Source organism: Equus quagga, chromosome 1 (genome assembly GCF_021613505.1).
Source record: "Equus quagga isolate Etosha38 chromosome 1, UCLA_HA_Equagga_1.0, whole genome shotgun sequence".
NCBI lineage: Eukaryota > Metazoa > Chordata > Mammalia > Perissodactyla > Equidae > Equus > Equus quagga.
Window position 1 is genome coordinate 110,466,099 of NC_060267.1, and position 20,773 is coordinate 110,486,871.

Sequence of the window (20,773 nt, forward strand, 5' to 3'; positions counted from 1 at the left end):
TATAAAACCTTGGTTAAAGCATTGACCTTCTAGCCTCATCAATTATAAATGGGTATGGTAATAATAGGTTTCTTGCCAAGTGGTTGTGATCTCAAATGAGAAAATGTGTGAAAGCTCTTGACAAACTGTAAAACAGTCAACGAGGAGGAGAGGACTTTTAAATTTCACCTTTTTTAAAAATTGAGATATGATTGACATATAACATTATATTAGTTTTAGGTATACAACATAATAAATTGATGTTTGTATATATTGCAAAATGATCAGGACTTTTCTTTATATTAAAAAAATTCAAACATGAACTAGGGAGACTAGTACAATAAACACTCAAATACCCATAAACCAGGTTCAACAATGATCAACTCACGGCCAACTATGCTTCATCTCCAGCTACCCCTCGATCATCCATATTTTGGGAAGCAAATCCTTGATGGCATATCTTTTTATCCATATATATATTTCAATACATATATCTCAAAGGAAGGGATGCCTTTAGTAAACATAACCACAAATATCATTATCACTCCTAAAAAACTAAAAACAAATTGACAGTAATTCCTTAATTTTAGCAAATATAATTTGATTCAGTGGCCATATTTCCCTGATTATCCTAAAAGTTTTGAGATCAGTAGGTTTGAATCAGTATTTAGATAAGGTTCATATATTACAGTTGGCTGAGACCTTATTTTTAACCTACAAGTTCCCCCTTCATCTTCTGTCTGTTTTGCGTTTATTTTTTTGCTGAAGAAATTTGGTCCTATAAAACAGTGGTTCTTAAACTTTAGTGTGCATCAGTATGCATTAGAATCATCTGTGGAAGTAGTTAAAAACACAGATTGCTATGTCCTGTCCTCAGAGATTCTGACTCAGTACTGCATTTCTAACAAGTTCCTAAGTGATGCTGCTGGTCTGGGACAACACTTTGAGAGTCACTGTTGTACATATTCCATAGTTTGGATTTCTCTCACTGTATCCCTTGGCGAAGCGTCCTTCAACACATCCATCTTCCATTTTCCTTTCCCTAAGGGAAGCTTATTTAATCACATACAATGCAGCATAATGGTTAAAACTCAAGAGTTCGAAGCTATATCTTAGAGACACTGAGATCCAATGTGGCTGGGTTTAAATCTCGTTTTTGACACTTATTTGCCACTTGAGCTTGGGCAAGTCACTTAATTGCTCTGTGAACCCAATATCAATAGGGACGTTGTGAGGATGAAATGACATTCAAAAAGTGAAGTGATTACTTAGCATAGTGAATGGCATATAGCAAATGCTCAATAAATTCGATTGTAATTTTTTCAATGCAGCAATAATGATGGGGTCCACAGTCTGTCGAAAGCCATGAGTTTTGTAGGGTATTGTTGTGTTTTTACGTCAGCAGAGTCAAGGAGGCGCGCTCAAAATACAGGTACCTGGAGAGAGGTGGATTGGGGGCAACTTTCTTAAGTCACTCAAGTCAACCTGGGGTCAGGCCCCTTTAAGGAGGGAGGGCCACGTGACCCAAAGGGTCACATGGCTCGCGGGACAACATGGCCGCGCCCGCGCGAGGGCCGGCTCGTGGCCGCTGCACCGGCCTAGGTTTCGTCCTGTTGCTGCCGCTGCTCCTGCTGCCGGTCCAGGCGGCAGGGAGCGAAGAGACCGGGGCCGGCTCGGGCGCGGCGTCCCTCGGGGGCTCGTGCGGTTGCGGCACTCCCCAGCGGTCCGGGGCCCACGGCAGCTCGGCGGCCGCGCACCGGTACTCGCGGGAGGCGAACGCCCGGGGCTCGGGCCCCGGAGAGCGGCCTCTCGCGCCCACCAAGGTGCTTTCTCGATTCCCAGGAGGCGGGTGGGGGCCACCAGGTTCCTGGACAGGATTGGAATGGGCAAGGCAAGGGATTGGTCGGAAGTAAAGATGATACCCGCACACTAGATCGCGCACCTGCTGATCCGATTTGATGGGGAGTTCCTCCTCCCTCATCGCCCCCGAAAACGGCTGGGTCTTGGGGCTCAGCTTAATTTTGAGCATCAGGGAGTTTGGTTTGAGGACAGTTGTCACTCTTTTTTCTTACCTCTTACCTCCTCCTTCCACCCTATCTTCTTGATGAGGTTCTTATAATTCTAAGTCAGATAGATTCGGGTTTCAGTCCTGGGTTCCTCTCGTTATCTGTGAAGGAATCAGGACACTGGGTCTCAGTGTCTCTCACATTGTTGCACACTTACCCGTAGTCTCTTCCAATAGATTTTGTTTCTTGAGGACAAGGACATGTCTTATTTATCCTGCTATCCCCAGCACTTCAGCACATAGGAAGGACTAAGTTAACAGTAGCTTTATTACTATTTTTTATCTATGCCTGGCATAGTGCCTGAATGTGTTATGTGCGACGACGATATATAAATAATAACATTAAGAACGAGTATTATGTACATCGTCCTGTCTGCCAAGTACTTTGCATATTGGTCTGGTTGTGGAAACAAACTAGAACCTAGGTCTTCTGACTCTTAAAGAAGTGCCCTTTCTGTATACATAGGACACCCTTTCCTCCTCCTTTTTCCATCCCACTTTTCTTTTCTCTGGATTAATTCTGACAGGTTTCAGGATTTAGGTGAGGTAACATCCTCCGACAAGCCTTACCTGGGCTTCTCCCCTTCCTTCCTTTTCGGTATTTGCATATGCTACCACAGCAGTACGGATTTACTCTGACATAACAATTATTAAAGATGTTTGTCTGCTAATGTCTCTCCCAAGTAGGCTGTGAGGGTGGTGGGGGGTCAGGATGATAAATTTGTGTCTCAGGTAAAGAGTGTTAGGAGGTTGGAAGCTGGTCTTCTCATTGTTTCTCCATCTTATATAATTATTAGCCTTTTAGCTTTTTCCTATTGTTCCTCAGAGGGTGACCTGCATTATTAGTGTTTATCTTTTGTGTGGTGGGGAGCCCTGGTTACTATTGTAGTGTGTATTGGCCATAATTGGTTTTAATTCATCTGTAACTTGCATGGTAATTGATAATCAGTTTCTCCCTTCTTCCAGAGAGAGAGAGCCCTGTATCTGTTTATCTGCTTTGTAACCAACAGGGTAGCTGTTTATTTGCATGTGCACATTGGTCTGTCTCAAAATTTTGCCTAGAACCTTCTGGCCAGTGCTGAACATTGCTCATTTTAAATGCTCCAACTTCCTGTTGGTTCCAGAATAGGATGTGGGTGGCAGTATCTTTTGAATCACATTTATAAGATATACGTTTTTTCATCCGTTTAGAGTGGTTTTGTGTCCAGACTGGATATTGTAGGGGTCACTTTGGCTAGTTCTTGCAGTCACTTTCTATAATATGTGGAGGCATCCCAAGCTGTTAGTAAACTAGGGGTTGCTGAGAACACAACCCACAAGCCTTCAAGGACTTTTAACCTAATGATTGAACTTGAAGTAGCCTTCTTATCAAGACAAAAGACTTCATAGCAGGCAGTTCTTTATCTCTCTGTTTACCTTCGTTTCAAAGACTTTAGTTTCTGTGCAGATGACTTTGGTCTAATTCTGACACTTAGTCATTTACTCTAAATTCGGGAAGTCCAATATTATGGGAGAGGTACATGGTTGTAGTGATAGCCTCTTTTTTTCCCCTTTCTTTTAGAGCAGTTTTAGGTTCATAAAATTGAAAGGAAGGTACAGAGATTTCTTGTATACCCCCAAACCCTACACATGCATAGCCTCCCCCATTATCAACTTTTCCCCCCAGAATGCTACAGGTTACAATTGATGAACCTTCATTGGTACATCATAATTTCCCAAAGTCCATAGTTTTCCTTTGGGTTCACTCTTTTTTTTTGAAGAAGAAGATTAGCCCTAAGCCAACATCTGCTGCCAATCCTTCTCTTTCTCTGAGGAAGACTGGCCCTGAGCTAACATCCATGCCCATCTTCCTCTACTTTATATGTGGGACGCCTACCACAGCATGGCTTGCCAAGCGGTGCCATGTCCGCACCTGGGATCCCAAGCAGCGAACCCTGGGTCGCCGAAGTGGAACGTCGGCACTTTGCTGCGCCACTGGGCTGGCCCCCTGGGTTCACTCTTGATGTTGTACATTCTATGGGTTTGGACAAATGTCTAATGATATATATCCACCATTATAATATCGTAGAGTATTTTCATTGCCCTAAAAATCTTATGTGCTCTGCCTATTCATTCCTCCCCCTCTGCACTGGCAACTACTAATTTTTTTATTGTCTCCGTAGTTTTGCCTTTTCCAGAATGTTCTATAGTTGGAATCATATAGTATGTAGCCTTTTTAGATTTGCTTCTTTCACTTAGTAATATGCATTTAAGGTTCCTTCATGTCTTTTCATGACTTGATAGCTCATTTCTTTTTAGTGCTGATAATCTTCCTTTGTCTAGATGTACCACAGTTTATTAATCTATTCGCTTACTAAAGGGCATCTTGCTTGCTTCTGAGTTTTGGCAATTATGAATAAAACTGCTATAAACATTCGTGTGCAGGTTTTTTTATGGAGATAAGTTTGCAACTCCTTTGGGTAAATACCAAGGAGCTTGATTGCTGGATTGAATGGCAAGTGTGAGTTGAGTTTTGTAAGAAACTGCCAAGCTGTCTCCCAAAGTGGCTGTACCATTTTGTATTCCCGTTAGCAATGTATGAGAATTCGTGTTCCTCCGCTTCCTCACTTGCATTTGGTATTGTCAGTGTTCCAGATTTTGGCCATTCTAATAGGTATGTGGTGGTATCTCATTGTTGTTTTAATTTGCATTTTTTTGGTTGACATATGATGTGGAGCATCTTTGGCATCTCTCTATCATCTTTGGTGAGGTATCTATCAAGATCTTTGGCCCATTTTTTAACTGGATTTTTTTTTCTTATTGTTGAGTTTTAAAAGTTTTTGTATATGTTGGATAACAGTCCTTTATCAGATGTGTCTTCTACAGATATTTTCTCCCAGTCTGTGGCTTGTCTTCTTGTTTTCTTGACATTGTCGTTTGCAGAGCAGAAGTTTTTAGTTTTAATAAAGTCCAGCTTAGCAGTTTCCTTCATGGATGTTGCCTTTGATGTTGTATCTAAAAGGTCATCACCATGCCCAAGGTCATCTGTTTTCTCCTATGTTATCTTCTAGGAGTTTTATAGTTTTGTGTTTTACATTTAGGTCTATGATCCATTTTGAGTTAGTTTTTGTGAAGGGTGTAAGGTCTGTGTTTAGATTCATTTTTTTTGCATATGGATGTCTGGTTCCAACATTTGTTGAAGAGACTGTCTTTGCCCCAGTGTGTTACCTTTGTTCCTTTGTCATTGATCCAAAGATCAATTGACCATATTTATGGAGGTTTGTTTCTGGGCTCGCTGTGCTGTTCCATGGATATATTTGTCTGTTCTTTCACTAATCCACACTGTCTTGATTGCTGTAGCTTTATAGTAGGTCTTGAAGTTGGAGAGCGCCATTCCCTCAACTTTGTTTTCCTCTTTCAGCATCATGTTGGCTATTCTGGGTCTTCTGCCTCTCCACGTATACTTTAGAATCAGTTTGTTGATATCCCTAAAATAACTTGCTGGGATTTTGATTGGGCTTGTATTAAATCCATTTTTTCTCTGTTTCCTGTTTATTTAGTTTAATTCAACAGATGTTTATTTGGCACATAGGACCCTGTCCTATGCCCTGGGCGTAAAGAAAAGAAAAAGACCTATGCCGTACCCTCAAGGCATTTCCCCTCTGGTGGGTCTCTTTTTTTCTCTCTCTCTCTCATACACACACACACACACAATCACAATCACATGTAAGCATCATTTTTCTATAGTGACAATACTATAGGAGGAGGGTATACAGAGCACTTGGAGAGGAAAAAATGATTTATTCTTCCTGGACAAGTCAGGAAGTGCCTCAGAGAAAAGGTCACATTTGGCTGGGCTTTGGAGGAGACATTTTCAGGAGCTAGGGATGGAAGGAGAAGGAAGGACATTCCCAGAAGGAAAATAGCATGGGCACAAACAAAGCATTGTGCAAGCGCGTGGTGTGTTCTGGGAAACATGAGTAAGGTTTCTGGGGGACGTTTTCACACTTTTTAATGTGACGCTTTACAAGTGTGAGTCTTTTTTTTATTTTAATTCATTTAGTGAGCACTTGGCAAGATGAGGGATACGAAGAAATAAATAGCGCTGGGCTTTACACTCAAGGAATTTACAGTTTCACTGGAAAGTTATGGCAGTAAAAATTGTCTGGGAAAAATATAGATATTTAAAAATTTTACTTAACTTCTCTCTGGTTAAATAATACAGAATTCTCATTGAGAAAATTATCCCAACAATTTTCTATGCAGCTTATTATTTTGTAACAAGGTAGCAAAACGTTTTAATCTCCATGTACCTTTCAAAACAGTTGTTTGAAAGGCATTTAGAATCATGGGATGCTAAACTTGTATGTGGTGTCTCTGTGTGTATACCTAATTTCAACTTGATTTCCTGTCTGAGGATCTTTCTGATTGAGTAATGTGTACCCAGGTGTCAAGACACGATTGAATCACATCTCTTCCGTGAAACTTTTCCTCCAGGAAGAAGTGGTTTTTCTGTCATCTAAATTCCCATAGCATTTTGTTGTTGTCTGATGGCAACTTGTCATATATATATATATATGTATTTTAAATTGAGGTCACATTGGTTTGTAACATTGTATAAATTTCGGATGTACATCTTTGCATTTTGACTTCTGTATAGACTGCATCGTGTTCACCACAAAAGTCTGAGTGCCATCTTTCACCATATACATGTGCCCATTTACCCCTCTTGCCCTCCTCCTGCCTCCTTCTCCTCTGGTAACCACCTATCTGGTCTCTCTATCTATGTGTTCGTTTATCTTCCACATATGAGTGATATCACGTAATATTTGTCTTTCTCCATCTGACTTATTTCACTGAGCATAATACGTTCAAGGACTATCTATGTTGTTGCAAATGGCAAGATTTCATCTTTTTTATGGCTGAGTAATATTCCATTGTATATATATGTGTGTGTGTGTGTGTGTGTGTATACACATATATAATATATATAGTATACATTGTACGTATACATATGTATATATACTATATATATATATACACACATTGTACACACACACACACACACACACACACACACACACACCCCACATCTTCTTTATCCATTCATCCATTAATGGGCACTTAGGTTTCTTCCAAGTCTTAGGTGTTGTGAATAGTGCTGCAGTGAACGCAGGGGTGCATGTATCTCTTCAAATTAGCATTTTCATGTTCTTTGGATAAATATCCACATGTGGAATAGCTGGATCATCTGGTATTTCTATTTTTAATTTTTGAGGAGTCTCCATGCTGTTTTTCATAGTGGCTGCACCAATTTACATTCCCACCAGCAGCGTATGAGGGTTCCTTTTCAACACATCCTCTCCAACGCTTAGTATTTCTTGTGTTTTTAATAATAACCATTCTGATGGGCATGAAGTGATATCTCATTGTAGTTTTGATTTGCATTTCCCTAATAATTCCCACATCTTTTCGTGTGCCTGTTGGCCATTTGTATGTCTTGTTTGGAAAAATGTCACTTCATATCCTCTGCTCAATTTTTGATTGTGTTGTATTTTTGTTGTTGAGTTGTATGAGTTCTTTATATATTTTGGATGTTAACTCCTTATTGCATAATGATTGCAAACATTTTATCCCAGTTGGTAGATTGTCTCCTTGTTTTGTTGATGGTTTCCTTTGCCGTGCAGAAGCTTTTTGTTTGATATAGTCCCATTTGTTTATTTTTTCTTTTGTTTCCCTTGCCTGGGGAGACATGATATTCATAAAGATACTGCTGAGACTCATGTCAAAGAGCATACTGCCTGTGTTTTTTTCTGGGAGTTTTATGGTTTCAGGTCTTACATTCAAGTCTTTAGTCCATTTGATTTAATTTTTGTGTATGGTGTAAGATAATGGTCTAATTTCATTCTTTTGCATGTGGCTGTCCAGTTTTCCCAACACCATTCGTTGAAGAGACTTTCCTTTCTCCATTGTGTGTTCTTGGCTCCTTTGTCCAAAATTAGCTGTCCATAGATGTGTGGGTTTATTTCTGGGCTCTCAATTCTGTTCCATTGATCTGTGTGTCTGTTTTTGTGCCAGGACCATGCTGATTTGATTATTATAGCTTTGAAACCAGCAATTGTGATGCCTCCAGCTTTGTTCTTTTTTCTCAGGATTCCTTTGGCTGTTCAGGGTCTTTGGTTATTCCATATAAATTTTAGAATTCTCTGTTCTGTTTCCGTGAAAAATGTCATTGTAATTCTTTTTTTTTTTTAAGAGATTGGCACCTGAGGTAACAACTGTTGCCAATCTTCTTTTTCTTTTTTCTTTTACCTTCTCCCCAAAGCCCCCCAGTATATAGTTGTATATTCTAGTTGTGAGTGCCTCTGGCTGTGCTATGTAGGATGCCTCCCCATCAGGGCCCGATGAGTGGTGCCATGTCCATGCCTGAGATCCGAACCAGCAAACCCCCGGCTGCCAAAGCAGAGTGGGTGAACCTAACCACTCGGCCACGGGGCCGGCCCCTGTCATTGTAATTCTGGTTGGGATTGCATTGAATCTGTAGATTGCTTTAGGTAGTATGGACGTTTTAACTATGTTAATTATTCCAATCCATAAGCATGGAATATCTTTCCATTTTTTTATGTTTTCAATTTCTTTCAACAATATTTTATAGTTTTCAGTGTATAGGTCTTTCACCTCCTTGGTTAAATTTGTTCCTAGGTATTTTATTCATTGTGTTGTGATCGTAAATGGGATTGTTCTTGATATCTTTTTCTGTTTGTTGTTTGTGTATAGAAATGCAACTGATTTTTGTATATTGATTTTGTAACCTGCAACTTTACTGTATTCATTAATTATTTCTAATAGTTTTTTTGGTGAGTTCTATAGGGTTTTCTCTATATGTAGTCATGTCATCCACAAATAGGTACAGTTTTACTTCTTCTGTGTATTTTCTTTAATGTAGTGTTATTTGTGTAGTTGTCTGATACCTCATTCTACATGGGGAGCATTTTTAGATATGTTTTAATCTCTGTATTACACATTTTAAGCATTCTGTAACAATTTCTTGAGTGATCTGTCACCCTTTTTTGGTGGATGCAATGTTGAGAAACTGAGTGGGAGTAATGGATATCAGATACTTTTTTAAAGAAGCCTTTGCAAAATGTTCTTTTGCTGTATCTCATCCTCCCAAGAATCTGGTGAGAGATGTTATCCTCCACTTTACAGATGAGGCAGCTGAGGCTTAATAGAATCATAAATCCCAGGGCTTGAAGGAACTGTAATGCTGTTGCATCAGAGATTAGTCTGTGCAGGCCGTGGAGTGAGAGAATGCTATTGATAGACAAGCCCTGTATAACAAATAAGGCAGCAGTTTGTGGACAGATCCACAGAGCATGCTTCTCTTGTTATTCACCTGGCTTTCTCCTGAGCCTTTAGCTTTTTATATTAGGTTTGAAGAGAGGAAAGAAGGAAAAGGGAGAAGAGCTACACAAAAGGGTTGCATATAAACATTTCATTTTTGTGTATGGCAAAAATTTCACAATAGTTAGTGAAAGAAAAGACAGTTAAAACTGGCTTAAGGGGGGGCTGGCCCCGTGGCCGAGTGGTTAAGTTCGCGCGCTCCGCTGCAGGCGGCCCAGTGTTTGGTTGGTTCGAATCCTGGGCGCGGACATGGCACTACTCATCAGACCACGCTGAGGCAGCATCCCACATGCCACAACTAGAAGGACCCACAACGAAGAATATACAACTATGTACCAGGGGGCTTTGGGGAGGAAAAAAAAAGGAAAAAAAATAAAATCTTTAAAAAAAAAAAAAAACTGGCTTAAGGGGCCGGCTCCGTGGCCGAGTGGTTAAGTTCGCGCGCTCCGCTGCGGCGGCCCAGGGTTTGGGTCCTGGGCGCGGACATGGCACCGCTCATCAGGCCACATTGAGGCGGAGTCCCACATCCCACAACTAGTAAGATATACAACTGTGTACAGGGGGGGTTTGGGGAGATAAAGCAGGAAAAAAAAAAAGATTGGCAACAGTTGCTAGCCCAGGTGCCAATCTTAAAAAAAAAAAAAAAACTGGCTTAAGTAGAAAAAAATTGGGGGAGGGGACATTTATGGGCTCTCATAATAGGGGTTCAGCGGTAGTGTGGCCCCAGACATAGCTCACTCTTTGGCTATCTCTTGGCTCTTCTTCAGTGTGATCTCTGTTTTCAGGTAATGTCCCTTCTCCTGCTGATTAAATAGCTGGAAGACAAAGAGAGTTCCCCTTTCCTCATAGCTCCAGCAAAAGTTCTGAGATTAACTTTGATTGGGTTATGGGCCTATCCCCACTTATGTCTCTGAGGTCAAAAGGGTGCCATGATTCACCATGCCTGAGTCTCAGGAAGGTGGAGTCATCCACCTGAGCCACATATACTTAGAGAGTTGAAGAAGCGGTTCTCAAAGGGGTGTCAGAGGCTTTCACAAGAACAAGGGGGAATGGGTGTCGGATGGGCAAAAATGGTAGAAGCCCACTGCACCTGGCTCTCAAGTGTGCAGCCCCAGTATGGGTCTAGTGATAATAGAGGCATTCTTGACTTCAGCTGTGCCTCTGGGTTGAGTGGCAGTGGCAGAAACTGGTGTGGCAGAGGGGGTTTTGACTTAACTTTTGAGGAGAAATGTATTGTTTGAATCTGGACCTTCAGTGGAGACTTGATTAAAATGGTTCTTTTTATTTGGCTCAGGACCCTTTAGAGTGATGAGATGCTCTAGATTTCCGTAGAATGATGTTTTACATTTGTAGGACAAAAAACTTCACTTCATTAGTGAAAATTGGAAATTAGGATCCACTCAGAGCAATGCAAACTATTTTTATCTGTAGCCTCCAGAATAGAAACTTGGCTTATTCAGTGCTGGCTATCTCTGATGGTTAATGAAAGAATTAAAAAAAACTAGGCCAGGAGGCCACAGTGGAAGTCGTGATTGTATTAGCGTTGTTGGTACTCACCTTAATTGTCAAACTTCATTAGATGCAATGGGCACAGCTTCCTGTGGGCCTTGTCTTCACACTGGGACGAGCAGCTGTTCTCAGAATAGGGCCTACTTGTCTGCTGCCAGAAAGCTTTTTTTTTTCTTTTAAGTCCTTTATGAAACCTTTCATTAGATCATTTTAATAATCATTTTAAGACTACTCTTGAAGCTTTTGTCTGAATTCTGTTTTTCTGTTCCTTTGCAGAGCTGCTTAAAATTCTGACTTCTCTTCTAAGGACTGAGGAATCTTGTGTCTCAGACACTTGGAGAATAATGAGAATAATGCATGAACCTAGTTCAGTCTTTGAGCAGAATCTATTAAACAGATTTCACTGTGATGCAGACATGCTAACCATGTCTGGGACTGTGTTATAAGTGAAATAGAATTTTTGTAATTATAATTATGAATAATTCATGATAGATTCCTTATTATATTCATGATCTCACTCATTCAGGCAATAAAGATTTTTTGAGTGTCTGCTGTGAACTATGCACCATATTAGGCACTGGGGGTATAGAAATGAAGACTTTATTTCTGGTTCCCAAGGAATCTAGAATCTAGAGAAGGTGAAAACATGTCATTAAAATACTGTGTGTGTCCGTTGTTAGGATAGATAGAGGTATGCATCAGAGGAACCCAAATGAGGGGCATATGACCCAGCCAGGGAAATGCAGGCAGGAAAGGCCTCCTGGAGGAGGTGATCCTCGAACACTGACATTCTTTACAAAGAGACAAAGAAAGTGCAGGTGGAGTACAGGGTGAGAGAGATGGTGAGAGATTAGGTACTGAGTTTAGATATTTTATTTTACCTTGAAAGGTGATGAGGACCCCTGAAGGATTTAAGTAGGAAAGTGGTATGATCAGATTGACACTTTATTTTATTGTTTATTTTGTTGAATAGACAGTATGTTTATGATTTAAAATAAAAATATAGAAGGGTGTGTAGTGAAAAATTTTCCACTTACCTAATGACCTTCCCCTCAAACAACCCCCGCATGAGTTTCTTGTATATGTTCTCAGAGCTGTGTTCTGCAAATAGAAGCAAATACAAAAATATGTGACTCTACTCTCCCTCCACCTCCTTTCACACAGATGGTAGTACACCACGCTTACTGTGGTGCACGTACTCTGTTCCCTTAGCTCTTTATCTTGGCGAGATCTCTCCATATCAATATATTAAAAGTATCTTTTCTTTCTCTTGTTTCCATTCTTTTTCTTTTCTTATGGCTGATTAATTTTCCAATGGCGTACAATTTACTTAGCCAGTCCACTACTGATGGACATTTAGGTTGATTCCAGTTTTTTTCTGTTACACACAGAGCTGTAACAAATTGCACTGGATACAGAAGACTGGCATTTTGGAAAGTTCAGTAGGGGCTTAAATATTTGTTGAATGAACAATTGAATGGAATGTAGATGGCTTAGGAGCAGCAAGGGATGTGAAAGGATGAGACTGGAGACAGGGAGTCCAATTGTGAGGTTACTGCAGTTATCTGGGAATAGAAAAGAGGAGATTGATTAGAGGGATATATATTTAGATCTAGTAAGACTAGGTGACCTGTGTAATGTGATTAGGGGACGGGAGTAGTCAAGCGTGGTTTCTTAGAATAATAGTAATACATTGGACAAATAATAAGACATTTGTGACCCATATGTCCTAGAAAAAATACCTCCATTTTCATTGGGAAATACACGCACAGAATTGAAGGCAACTACTAGCAGAGACAGCCAGTGGAAATAGAAAGTAGCAATCAATGATTGTTGATTGCTATTTTCTTTTGATCTGGTTTTTCTAACTCTTCTGCTCTTATTGCTAAGCCATATTCTCTTTTTATTCCAACTAGTTCTCTTCTTTGACTTCTTTTCTTTCCTCCCTTAATTTGAACCCTTGTTTTATAAATCAGAGATTTGACAATTCGTAAGGTGCTGAGAAGTCAGTGAATTGACTTCTCACTCAAAGGATTAGAAAGTAAGACATTGTGTCTGCAGAGTATATTTCTGACAGATGATGTGATTGTGTTCTTTTTTAAAAAATTGAGATAGAAGTGACATACAATAAAATTCGCCCTTTACAGCGTACAATTCAGTGGTTTTTAGTATACTCACAAAGTTTCACAACCATCCTTATTAATTCCAGAACATTTCATAACTCCCAAAAGAAATCCCATACCCGTTGGCAGTCATTCCCCATTCTCACCTTCCTTTCTGTCTCTTTGGATTTCCCTATTCTGGGCATTTCATATGAATGCAATCATACAATATGTGGCCTTTTGTGAGTGAATTCTTTCACTTAGCATAATTTTTTCAGGGTTCATCTGTTTTGTAGCATATATTGATACTTCATTCCTTTTTATGGCTGAGTAATATTCCATTTTATGGATATGCCACATTTTGTCTGTTCATCACTTGATGGACATTTGGGTTGTTTCTCCTTTTTGGCTATTATGAATAATGCTGCTATGAACATTCCTGTAAAGATTTTTTCATGGACGTAGGTTTTCATTTATCTTGGATATATACCTATAATTGGAATTTCAGAGTCATATGGTAATTCTTTATTTAGCTTTTTGAAGAACTGAGAGACTGTTTTCTAAAGCAACTGCACCATTTCCTAAGCCTACCAGCAATGAATCAGGGTTCTAATTTTCCCACATCCTCATCAACACTTGTTATTGTCCATCTTTTTGGTTATAGCCGTGCTAGTGGGTGTGAAGTAGAATCTCTTTGTAGTTTTGATTTGCATTTCCCTAATGACTCATGAGGTTGAACATGGGCTTGTGTTTTTAACTAAAAGTTTTGGTGCAACGTTCAGACCCCCTGTTCAGTGCTGGGAATACAGGTGTGAACAAGGTAGCCTCAGTCACTGCTCTCTTGGAGTTTAGAGTTTATATGGGACAGTAGATAGGAACAAAGTAATTGCAGTTTGAACCTTAATAAGGAATTAATTAAGGACAAGGACATAATAAGGACAAGATATGGTCCTTTAGTAAACTTTTTAGATTTTCTATTTCAGTGAGTTGTCTTTTTCCATTATCATTGGAGGCCCAAAATCATTCAGTGGGTTTTTAAAGATAGTATGTATGGCATTTTTGCATTTGTAAAAGATAATTCAAAAGAAATGAGAGCATATTAAAGGAAAAACACACACAAATGTGTAAAGAAGTAGAATATTCTCCCTGCCTCTGAACTCCAGCCATTAGCAGCCTGGTGACTTTTGCTCCAGACCTGTTTCCATAGCATGTACAAATTTGTATCACGTAGAGTTTTGACTAAAGAAACTGCTTTCCTAAAGAATTTTCACTTCTTTTTGTGACTAGTCATTCACTTCGGAGTATGGAGTGACTTCACTGATTTTACAGTGATTTCTGTGGTGGGGGTTTACTTAACTATCAGGTGCTTCCTGTGTGCTGGCACTCTGCACTTCACACAGGTTCACATTAGCTGTGATGGCATGACTTCCCCTGTTTCCCCTTTTACTGCAGATGGTCCCCATCCCTGCTGGAGTATTTACCATGGGTACAGACGATCCTCAGATAAAGCAGGATGGGGAAGCACCTGCGAGGAGAGTCGCTATTGATGCCTTTTACATGGATGCCTATGAAGTCAGTAATGCTGAATTTGAGAAGTTTGTGAACTCAACTGGCTATTTGACAGAGGTAATGGGGTTAGGATGGGGAGGGAGAACTTGTTCTTTTCTAACGTCAATTAACCGCGTTTTACTCTGTGCTAAGCACTTTATGTATATTTCATCTAATTTAATTCTCATAGCAACCCCCTGAGGCAGATTACTTTTCAGGTAGCAAATTGAGGATTAAGAAAGTGATTTGCCTTGAGTCGCATAGCTAGTTAGTAGTGGAGCTGGGATTCAAGCCTGGCCAGTGTGATCCCAGGGCCTGTACTCTTAACCATTATGCTCTGTTGTGTCAATGCTTTAATATGCCAGAGAGTACCACTAGCACTCTGGCTTTGAGAAAACAGCATGCAAAGTAAGGCCACTCTTCCAACTCAAAACACTGCAGTTTGGCTGTTCCAGAAGCATTACGTATTTCCTAAGTGACAGACGCCGAAGTGCAGCCTTTCATTTTTGTGGTTTTATTCCAGTGCCTCACAACTCATAAGCTTTCCTGTGGCAGTTCCAGGCTTTCTCTTGTGGTCACTGAGTCACAAAGCGTGGTGCTGAGAGTGGATATCTGTTCTCAGTGGCCATAAGAAGAGGGAGGGTTTTTAGTTTGTGAAAGTTTCTGTAAGTGTCTAAAATGTACTTGTTCTCTAGGCTTCCCGTTTTCTCTTGCGGAAGGACTTTACCCTTGCCTTCATTTGTGGAGTTCTTGTTTTTGTTTTCAGACCAAAACCATCTGTTTTTATTCAAAAAATAACTTGAGAGTGAATGCTGAAAGCAAAACAACATTCAAATTTGGTCTTGCATTGTTACGTTTCTTTGGAATTTCCTAAAATATACAAAGTGGTTGTTTTTTTTGTACCTGTTTGTCCCTGTTCTTGAAACTCTCAGATCAAGTTCCTCGATGGTCTGCTTAAGTTAGAAGAAGGCTTCCGAGGGAAGAGCCTCTCTTAGACTAGAGTTCTCCGTGAAGATAAGGTGGAATAAGCGGAATTTAGGGCATCCAGGAACTTGGATGGGGGAAAATTACATACTCATTTTTACTACCCTCTAACTGAAATTTGGCATTTCCTTCAGTTATGAAGCAAACAACAAACCATAGTAGTAGTAGCAATACTTGTGATTTTGTCACCAGTAGAAATTAGAGACATTTTTTGTCACATTATTGTTGTAGATATCTTGAAGTGTTGTTTGCATTAACCCCCACTTTAAAGTGATAACTATGAGACCTGCCACTAGATCTTATTTAATATATTAATAAAGAGCATATATATATATTATTATAGCAGAAATTTGTTTTATTACTATTTTGATGTAACGCTTGTTCTTTGTAATTGTATTGATTTTGTTTTATACATTTAAACCTATCATTCTGAGAAGGAGGTCTTTCACCATACTGTTAAAGGGGTCCAGGGCACAAAAAGGGTTAAGAAGCCCTGCTTTGGATAAAATGCTTCATATTTTTATGGCACTTTATGGTTTTTTCCTGTCCCTCCAACCTCATTTTATATCACACTCTACTTGCTTACTGTGTTCTGGCCTGGCTGGTTTTGGTTCTATTCCTTGAAAACTCAACACTCTTTTCTGTCTTGGGGGCTCAGCCCGTATTTTCCCCCTGCTTGGAATTTCCTGCTCCCTTGCCTGTCTTTTTTGCATGGCTGGCTCCTCTCATTCTTGAGTCGTCTCAGCTTATGTCCCTTTCTCAAGGAGGCTTCCTCTGCCTGCTCTATCAAAAGGAGCCTTTTCTTGGTCAAGTAAAGTTGTGATTATTTTCATCTTTTCTTTGACTTGATTTTTGTCTGTACCCTCAAATGTAAGCACTGCAAGGACAGGGACCATGCCTGCCTAGTATTGACCTCGTATCTCCATCATTTAGCCCAAGGCTGGGTACATGGTAGGGGTTTGATACATGTTGTTGAATGAAGGAATGGTTTAAGTACTCAGGCATGGTGGTGCCACAGGGGAATACAGGAAGAAGAGTAGGGTGAAGAAAAGATGATGAGCTGTCTATTCAGGAAAAAGAGTTTGAGGTGCTTGTAAGGCCTGAAATACAGGGATCCAGTAGGCAGGTAATATCATCTAGCAAGGACAGGACTGGCCTGGAGGTAGAGATGTGAGAGTCATTTGAAGTGCTGGTGGTTGTTAAAGTGATGAGATTGAAAGAGGTTGTCCAGCAGTAGGTCAGTGTATCTTAAAGTGTGATCTCATGGACCACCTGTCTTAAGAATCACCAGCTGAGCTGATCATACATGAAGGATCCTTGGCCTCACCCAAGACCTCCAGAACCAGAATCTCTGGGGTTAGGGAGCAGTAATCTACTGTTAGCTGCCTTAACTGCTAACAATCTGGCCAGGTGATCTCAGCTGCACAAAGCCCAAGAGCCCTGGTGTAGAGTAAGAAGAGCAGAGAGCCAGCAGCAGAGTGCTGGGAAGCAGCAGTGTTTCAGGGGCTAGAAGAAGAGCCTGTGTATTTCAGGAGATGAGTAAGAAGAGTCACAAACAGAGCAGGAAAACTAGAAGAGTAGAATCATGAGACCAAGGGACTAGGGTGGCTGTTTGCAGAGTGTAGTCGCATGCAACACAGAGAAGCAGATGAGAACTTGAGATAGTAATGTTAAATAAAAATAACTAAAAAGCAGATTTCCATCTGATGCTTGAATTGGCCACTCAAGATTTATAGGCACAGTTGACACCTTAGTGGAGCTAGAATGTGTCAGAATATCAGCAAACAATGCCATTTAATTCTTTTAGCTAGATTCAAGGAGCAGAACAAAGGACAAAGTTTGATTATATAATCTGACATGTAAAGAATACTGTTATTTTCCAAAGTCATTTGTAATACTTGGGAAGATGTGTTTCCATCAACAGGAACAATCACATTCTCAAAGGCTAATGTCTTCCAGTCTGCATTCTTATCAGCTAAATGGGCTTAAATGAAAATAATCTCATGTAAGTGACATTAACTTGTCTTAATAGAAAGCCGCATGCTTTTAAGTCATTTCTGAATCCTCTGGGAAGTCATAAGAAAAACTCACGTTCGTTTGAACAAGAAGAATCACTTTAATAGTATGCAGAGCCAGCCCTGATGGCGTAGTAGTTAAAGTTCGGCACGTTCTGTTTCAGTGACCTGGGTTCAGTTCCTGGGCGCAGAACCACACCACTCATCTGTCAGTAGCCATGCTGTGGCAGTGGCTCACATAGAAGAACTTGAAGGACTTACAACTAGACTATACAATTATGTACTGGGGCTTAGGGGAAGAAAAAAAGAAAGAGGAAGATTGGCAAGAGATGTTAGCTTAGGGCAAATCTTTCCCAGCAAAAGAACCCCAACTTGTTTAAAAAAAAGAATAGTGTGCAAAGAAAATGGCACATGCGAAACACATCACTACAACTTTTTCTGGATTTTTATTTCCTTCCTTCCTTCTAGGCTGAGAAGTTTGGTGACTCCTTTGTCTTTGAAGGCATGTTGAGTGAGCAGGTGAAGAGTGATATCCAACAGGCAGTAAGTAATGTTTAAACAGGCTCTCGTATTTCTCTACTGCTCATTGGAAAGGGCTTGGGTGAAAAATCCAAACTACAAGCGCCACCCTCCTCTTCCCTGCAACACCCAACCATTCTCCCGCTATAGAATTGCCCCTAAAGGCAGGCCCATGGACGAGGACACCTTATCTTGAGGAAAATGGCATGAGTTCAGGATGGTATCTGAAGAAGTGTTGAGTTGGACTTGAGCTGCTGTGTTGTGCACCCCAGTAACACATTGTGTTGCTAAGTAGAGTTCACCTGGGCTCTAGACACTTCTGATTTCTTTGACTTTTAGCCATGTCTAGAATAGTGGGTTAAATGTGGATATTTTTTTACTTCTGTTCTTAAAGTCTTAAACTCATCAGGTGTTGATATGGAGAGAGAACGTCCTATTTGAACATTTATGCATTCACGCGATCAGAGGGGTATTCATGAAAGGGGCTCTTCACTTTGGATGTTGGTAGGGAATTGAGCCAGGGAACTGGTCCTTGCCACCAAGGGGTGTACCTGCTCTCAGAGAGAGGATCCAGGGAATGTGGTTAGGTGTGTTTTTCTCAGAAATCATGGAAACAGTGGACTGGGCCTCCATAAGCATGCATGTAGTGTGTGGAACTTGGGATTTCCGTTGCAGACATTTTAGCAGGTCTGTGTATGTTTGAGTGTGTGTTTGCATACATGTCTCATGAGAAGGCAGAAAATAAAATAACAAGGGAAGGAATGAGAGTAAGCTGGGAAGTTGAGGGTTCACAAGACAAGGAGGGCAGAGAATGCAGAAGAGGCAGGAGGTGGTGAGAAGGAAAAGAAGCGGGTCAGCCGGCTCCAGGGAGACTGATGAAGATGCAGACGTCGAGGACAGGAGTCCAACCCTGATCTTCCTTTGTTACACAAGTTCGCTTTCAACTCCTGCCTGAACTTCATCTTTATGGATTGGCATGACTGTTCTTCTCTCTCGTGAGCAGCAGTGCCAGAAAAATTAAACTGTCTTGGCTTGTGTTTTTTTCTTTTCAAATGAATTATAGCAAAATTTGGGTGGGGGAAAGATGAGGTAAAACTAGACTTGTTCTCAAGTCATTTATAGGAGAATCAGGCCACTTTTTTGTGTGTGTTTTAGCTAAATGTTTTAAAAGCATGACTGAGCTCCATATGAATTTCACAGTTTTCTTTCCTCATTACAAGTTTATATTACAAGTCTATTATGTAATCTGATGTACCTTTTTTTTTTTTAAAGGGCTTTGAGGTCAGATTGGCCTAGTTGATGAGCTAGCAACTCAAGATGTGGTGCCTTGTTTTAAGAAACAGAGTTCAGATGAGCGAGGGCTTTGCTCTTATTTTTGTAATGTGCGCTTTCAGATATAGGGCCTCTTGTCACTTGAGACCCTCCGAGCACATTAGGTGTAAAGTCAGAGGCAGACTATTGCTGGGCTCTGAAAGGGCCTGGTAAGTACACAGTGAAGTGTGTGTCCTCGTCACTAGGATGAGAGCAAGCAGCTGTCACTGGATCGTAGTGTTGGTCACTTGCTCAAATGCTCATAATGGAAAAACAAACCTTTTAAGCGTGTTTGGAAAGGATTGGAACGAATAAAGTGAATCTGTTGATGATCTGAGAGAGGTAAGTTTTTGTTTTTTCAATGCCCTCTTAGGTCTGACATACCTTCATCCACCAGACCTGTTTTTAACCCAATGTTTCCAGACGTGTAGGACGTGAGATGGTCCATGTGGTGACTTTGAGTGAAACAGGAGATGAGTTAAGGTGGTACATGGCCAAGCATAAAATAATCCTGAATCACGAAGTGAGAAAGTTGTTCCCTTTTCGGGGAAGTCTCCTTTAGGTGCTAGCATGTCATTAACACTCCATAACACTTGTCAGTCTCCTTTTTAACATAAAAATTGGGCCTCGGAAACGTCCTCAGGCTACAGGAGCTAGCTAGAATTTAATAATATTGCTTACTTTCATGTAATTATTTTAAATGTTTCATATAATTTAAATAAATGTTGTAATTATTTTAAATGTTCTATTTATGACAGGTTACCCTAGTGATATAAATTTTCCTTTTAGAAGAAGTCTTTTTTTGTAAAGTAAAACACAAATACAGAAAATCACACAAAGCAAATTTATAGTTTACTGAGTTATCTTAAGGTGATTGTGCTTGTAACCATCACCTAAGTCAGGAATTAGAACTTGGCTACCTGCCTTGGAGCCCCATCCATGTGCCACATCCTATCACCACCGCCACTGCCCTAAAGTAGCCACTATCTTGCTTTTTAAAGTGGACATTGCCCTGCATTTCTTTCTACTGTTATCACCAGGTGTGCACCGCAAGACTACTGTAGTTTATCTTGCCCATTTAAAGGAAAGTTGTGTCTTTTAAGACCCTTTTAATCTACAGGTTTCCCTTTCATTTCCCCTTCCCCACCCACACTGCCCCCCCTCCCCCCACCTTTTTTCCCTAACGGTTTATCTCTGGAAGAATCCTGAGCTGGGGTTTAACCTGTAGACATTCCCACAGTCTGAGTTTTGCTGCTGGCCCTCTCAGTGCTGCTCAGCTCTTCTCTCTGTCTTCTGCGTTTCTTGCAGAGGTAGCTGGATCCACAGGCCTGATCAGACTCATGTTTGAACCCTACGGC

The 20,773-nt window shown here is 40.5% G+C and overlaps 1 protein-coding gene across 4 annotated transcripts in view; it reads left to right on the top strand.

Moving 5' to 3' along the window:
- Window positions 1-1,525: 1,525 nt before the first annotated feature.
- The window catches only part of SUMF1 (sulfatase modifying factor 1), an 87,687-nt gene continuing 68,439 nt past the window's right edge, over window positions 1,526-20,773 (top strand). For 2 of the 4 annotated variants that reach the window (XM_046637511.1, XM_046637502.1), the window contains exons 1-3: window positions 1,526-1,802; window positions 14,491-14,664; window positions 18,054-18,128. In XM_046637511.1, coding sequence (XP_046493467.1) covers window positions 1,533-1,802; window positions 14,491-14,664; window positions 18,054-18,128 — 519 coding nt within the window. In that variant the 5' untranslated portion in view covers window positions 1,526-1,532. The remainder of the gene's footprint in view (window positions 1,803-14,490; window positions 14,665-18,053; window positions 18,129-20,773) is intronic. The other 2 variants (XM_046637522.1, XM_046637527.1) reach the window with 2 other exon arrangements.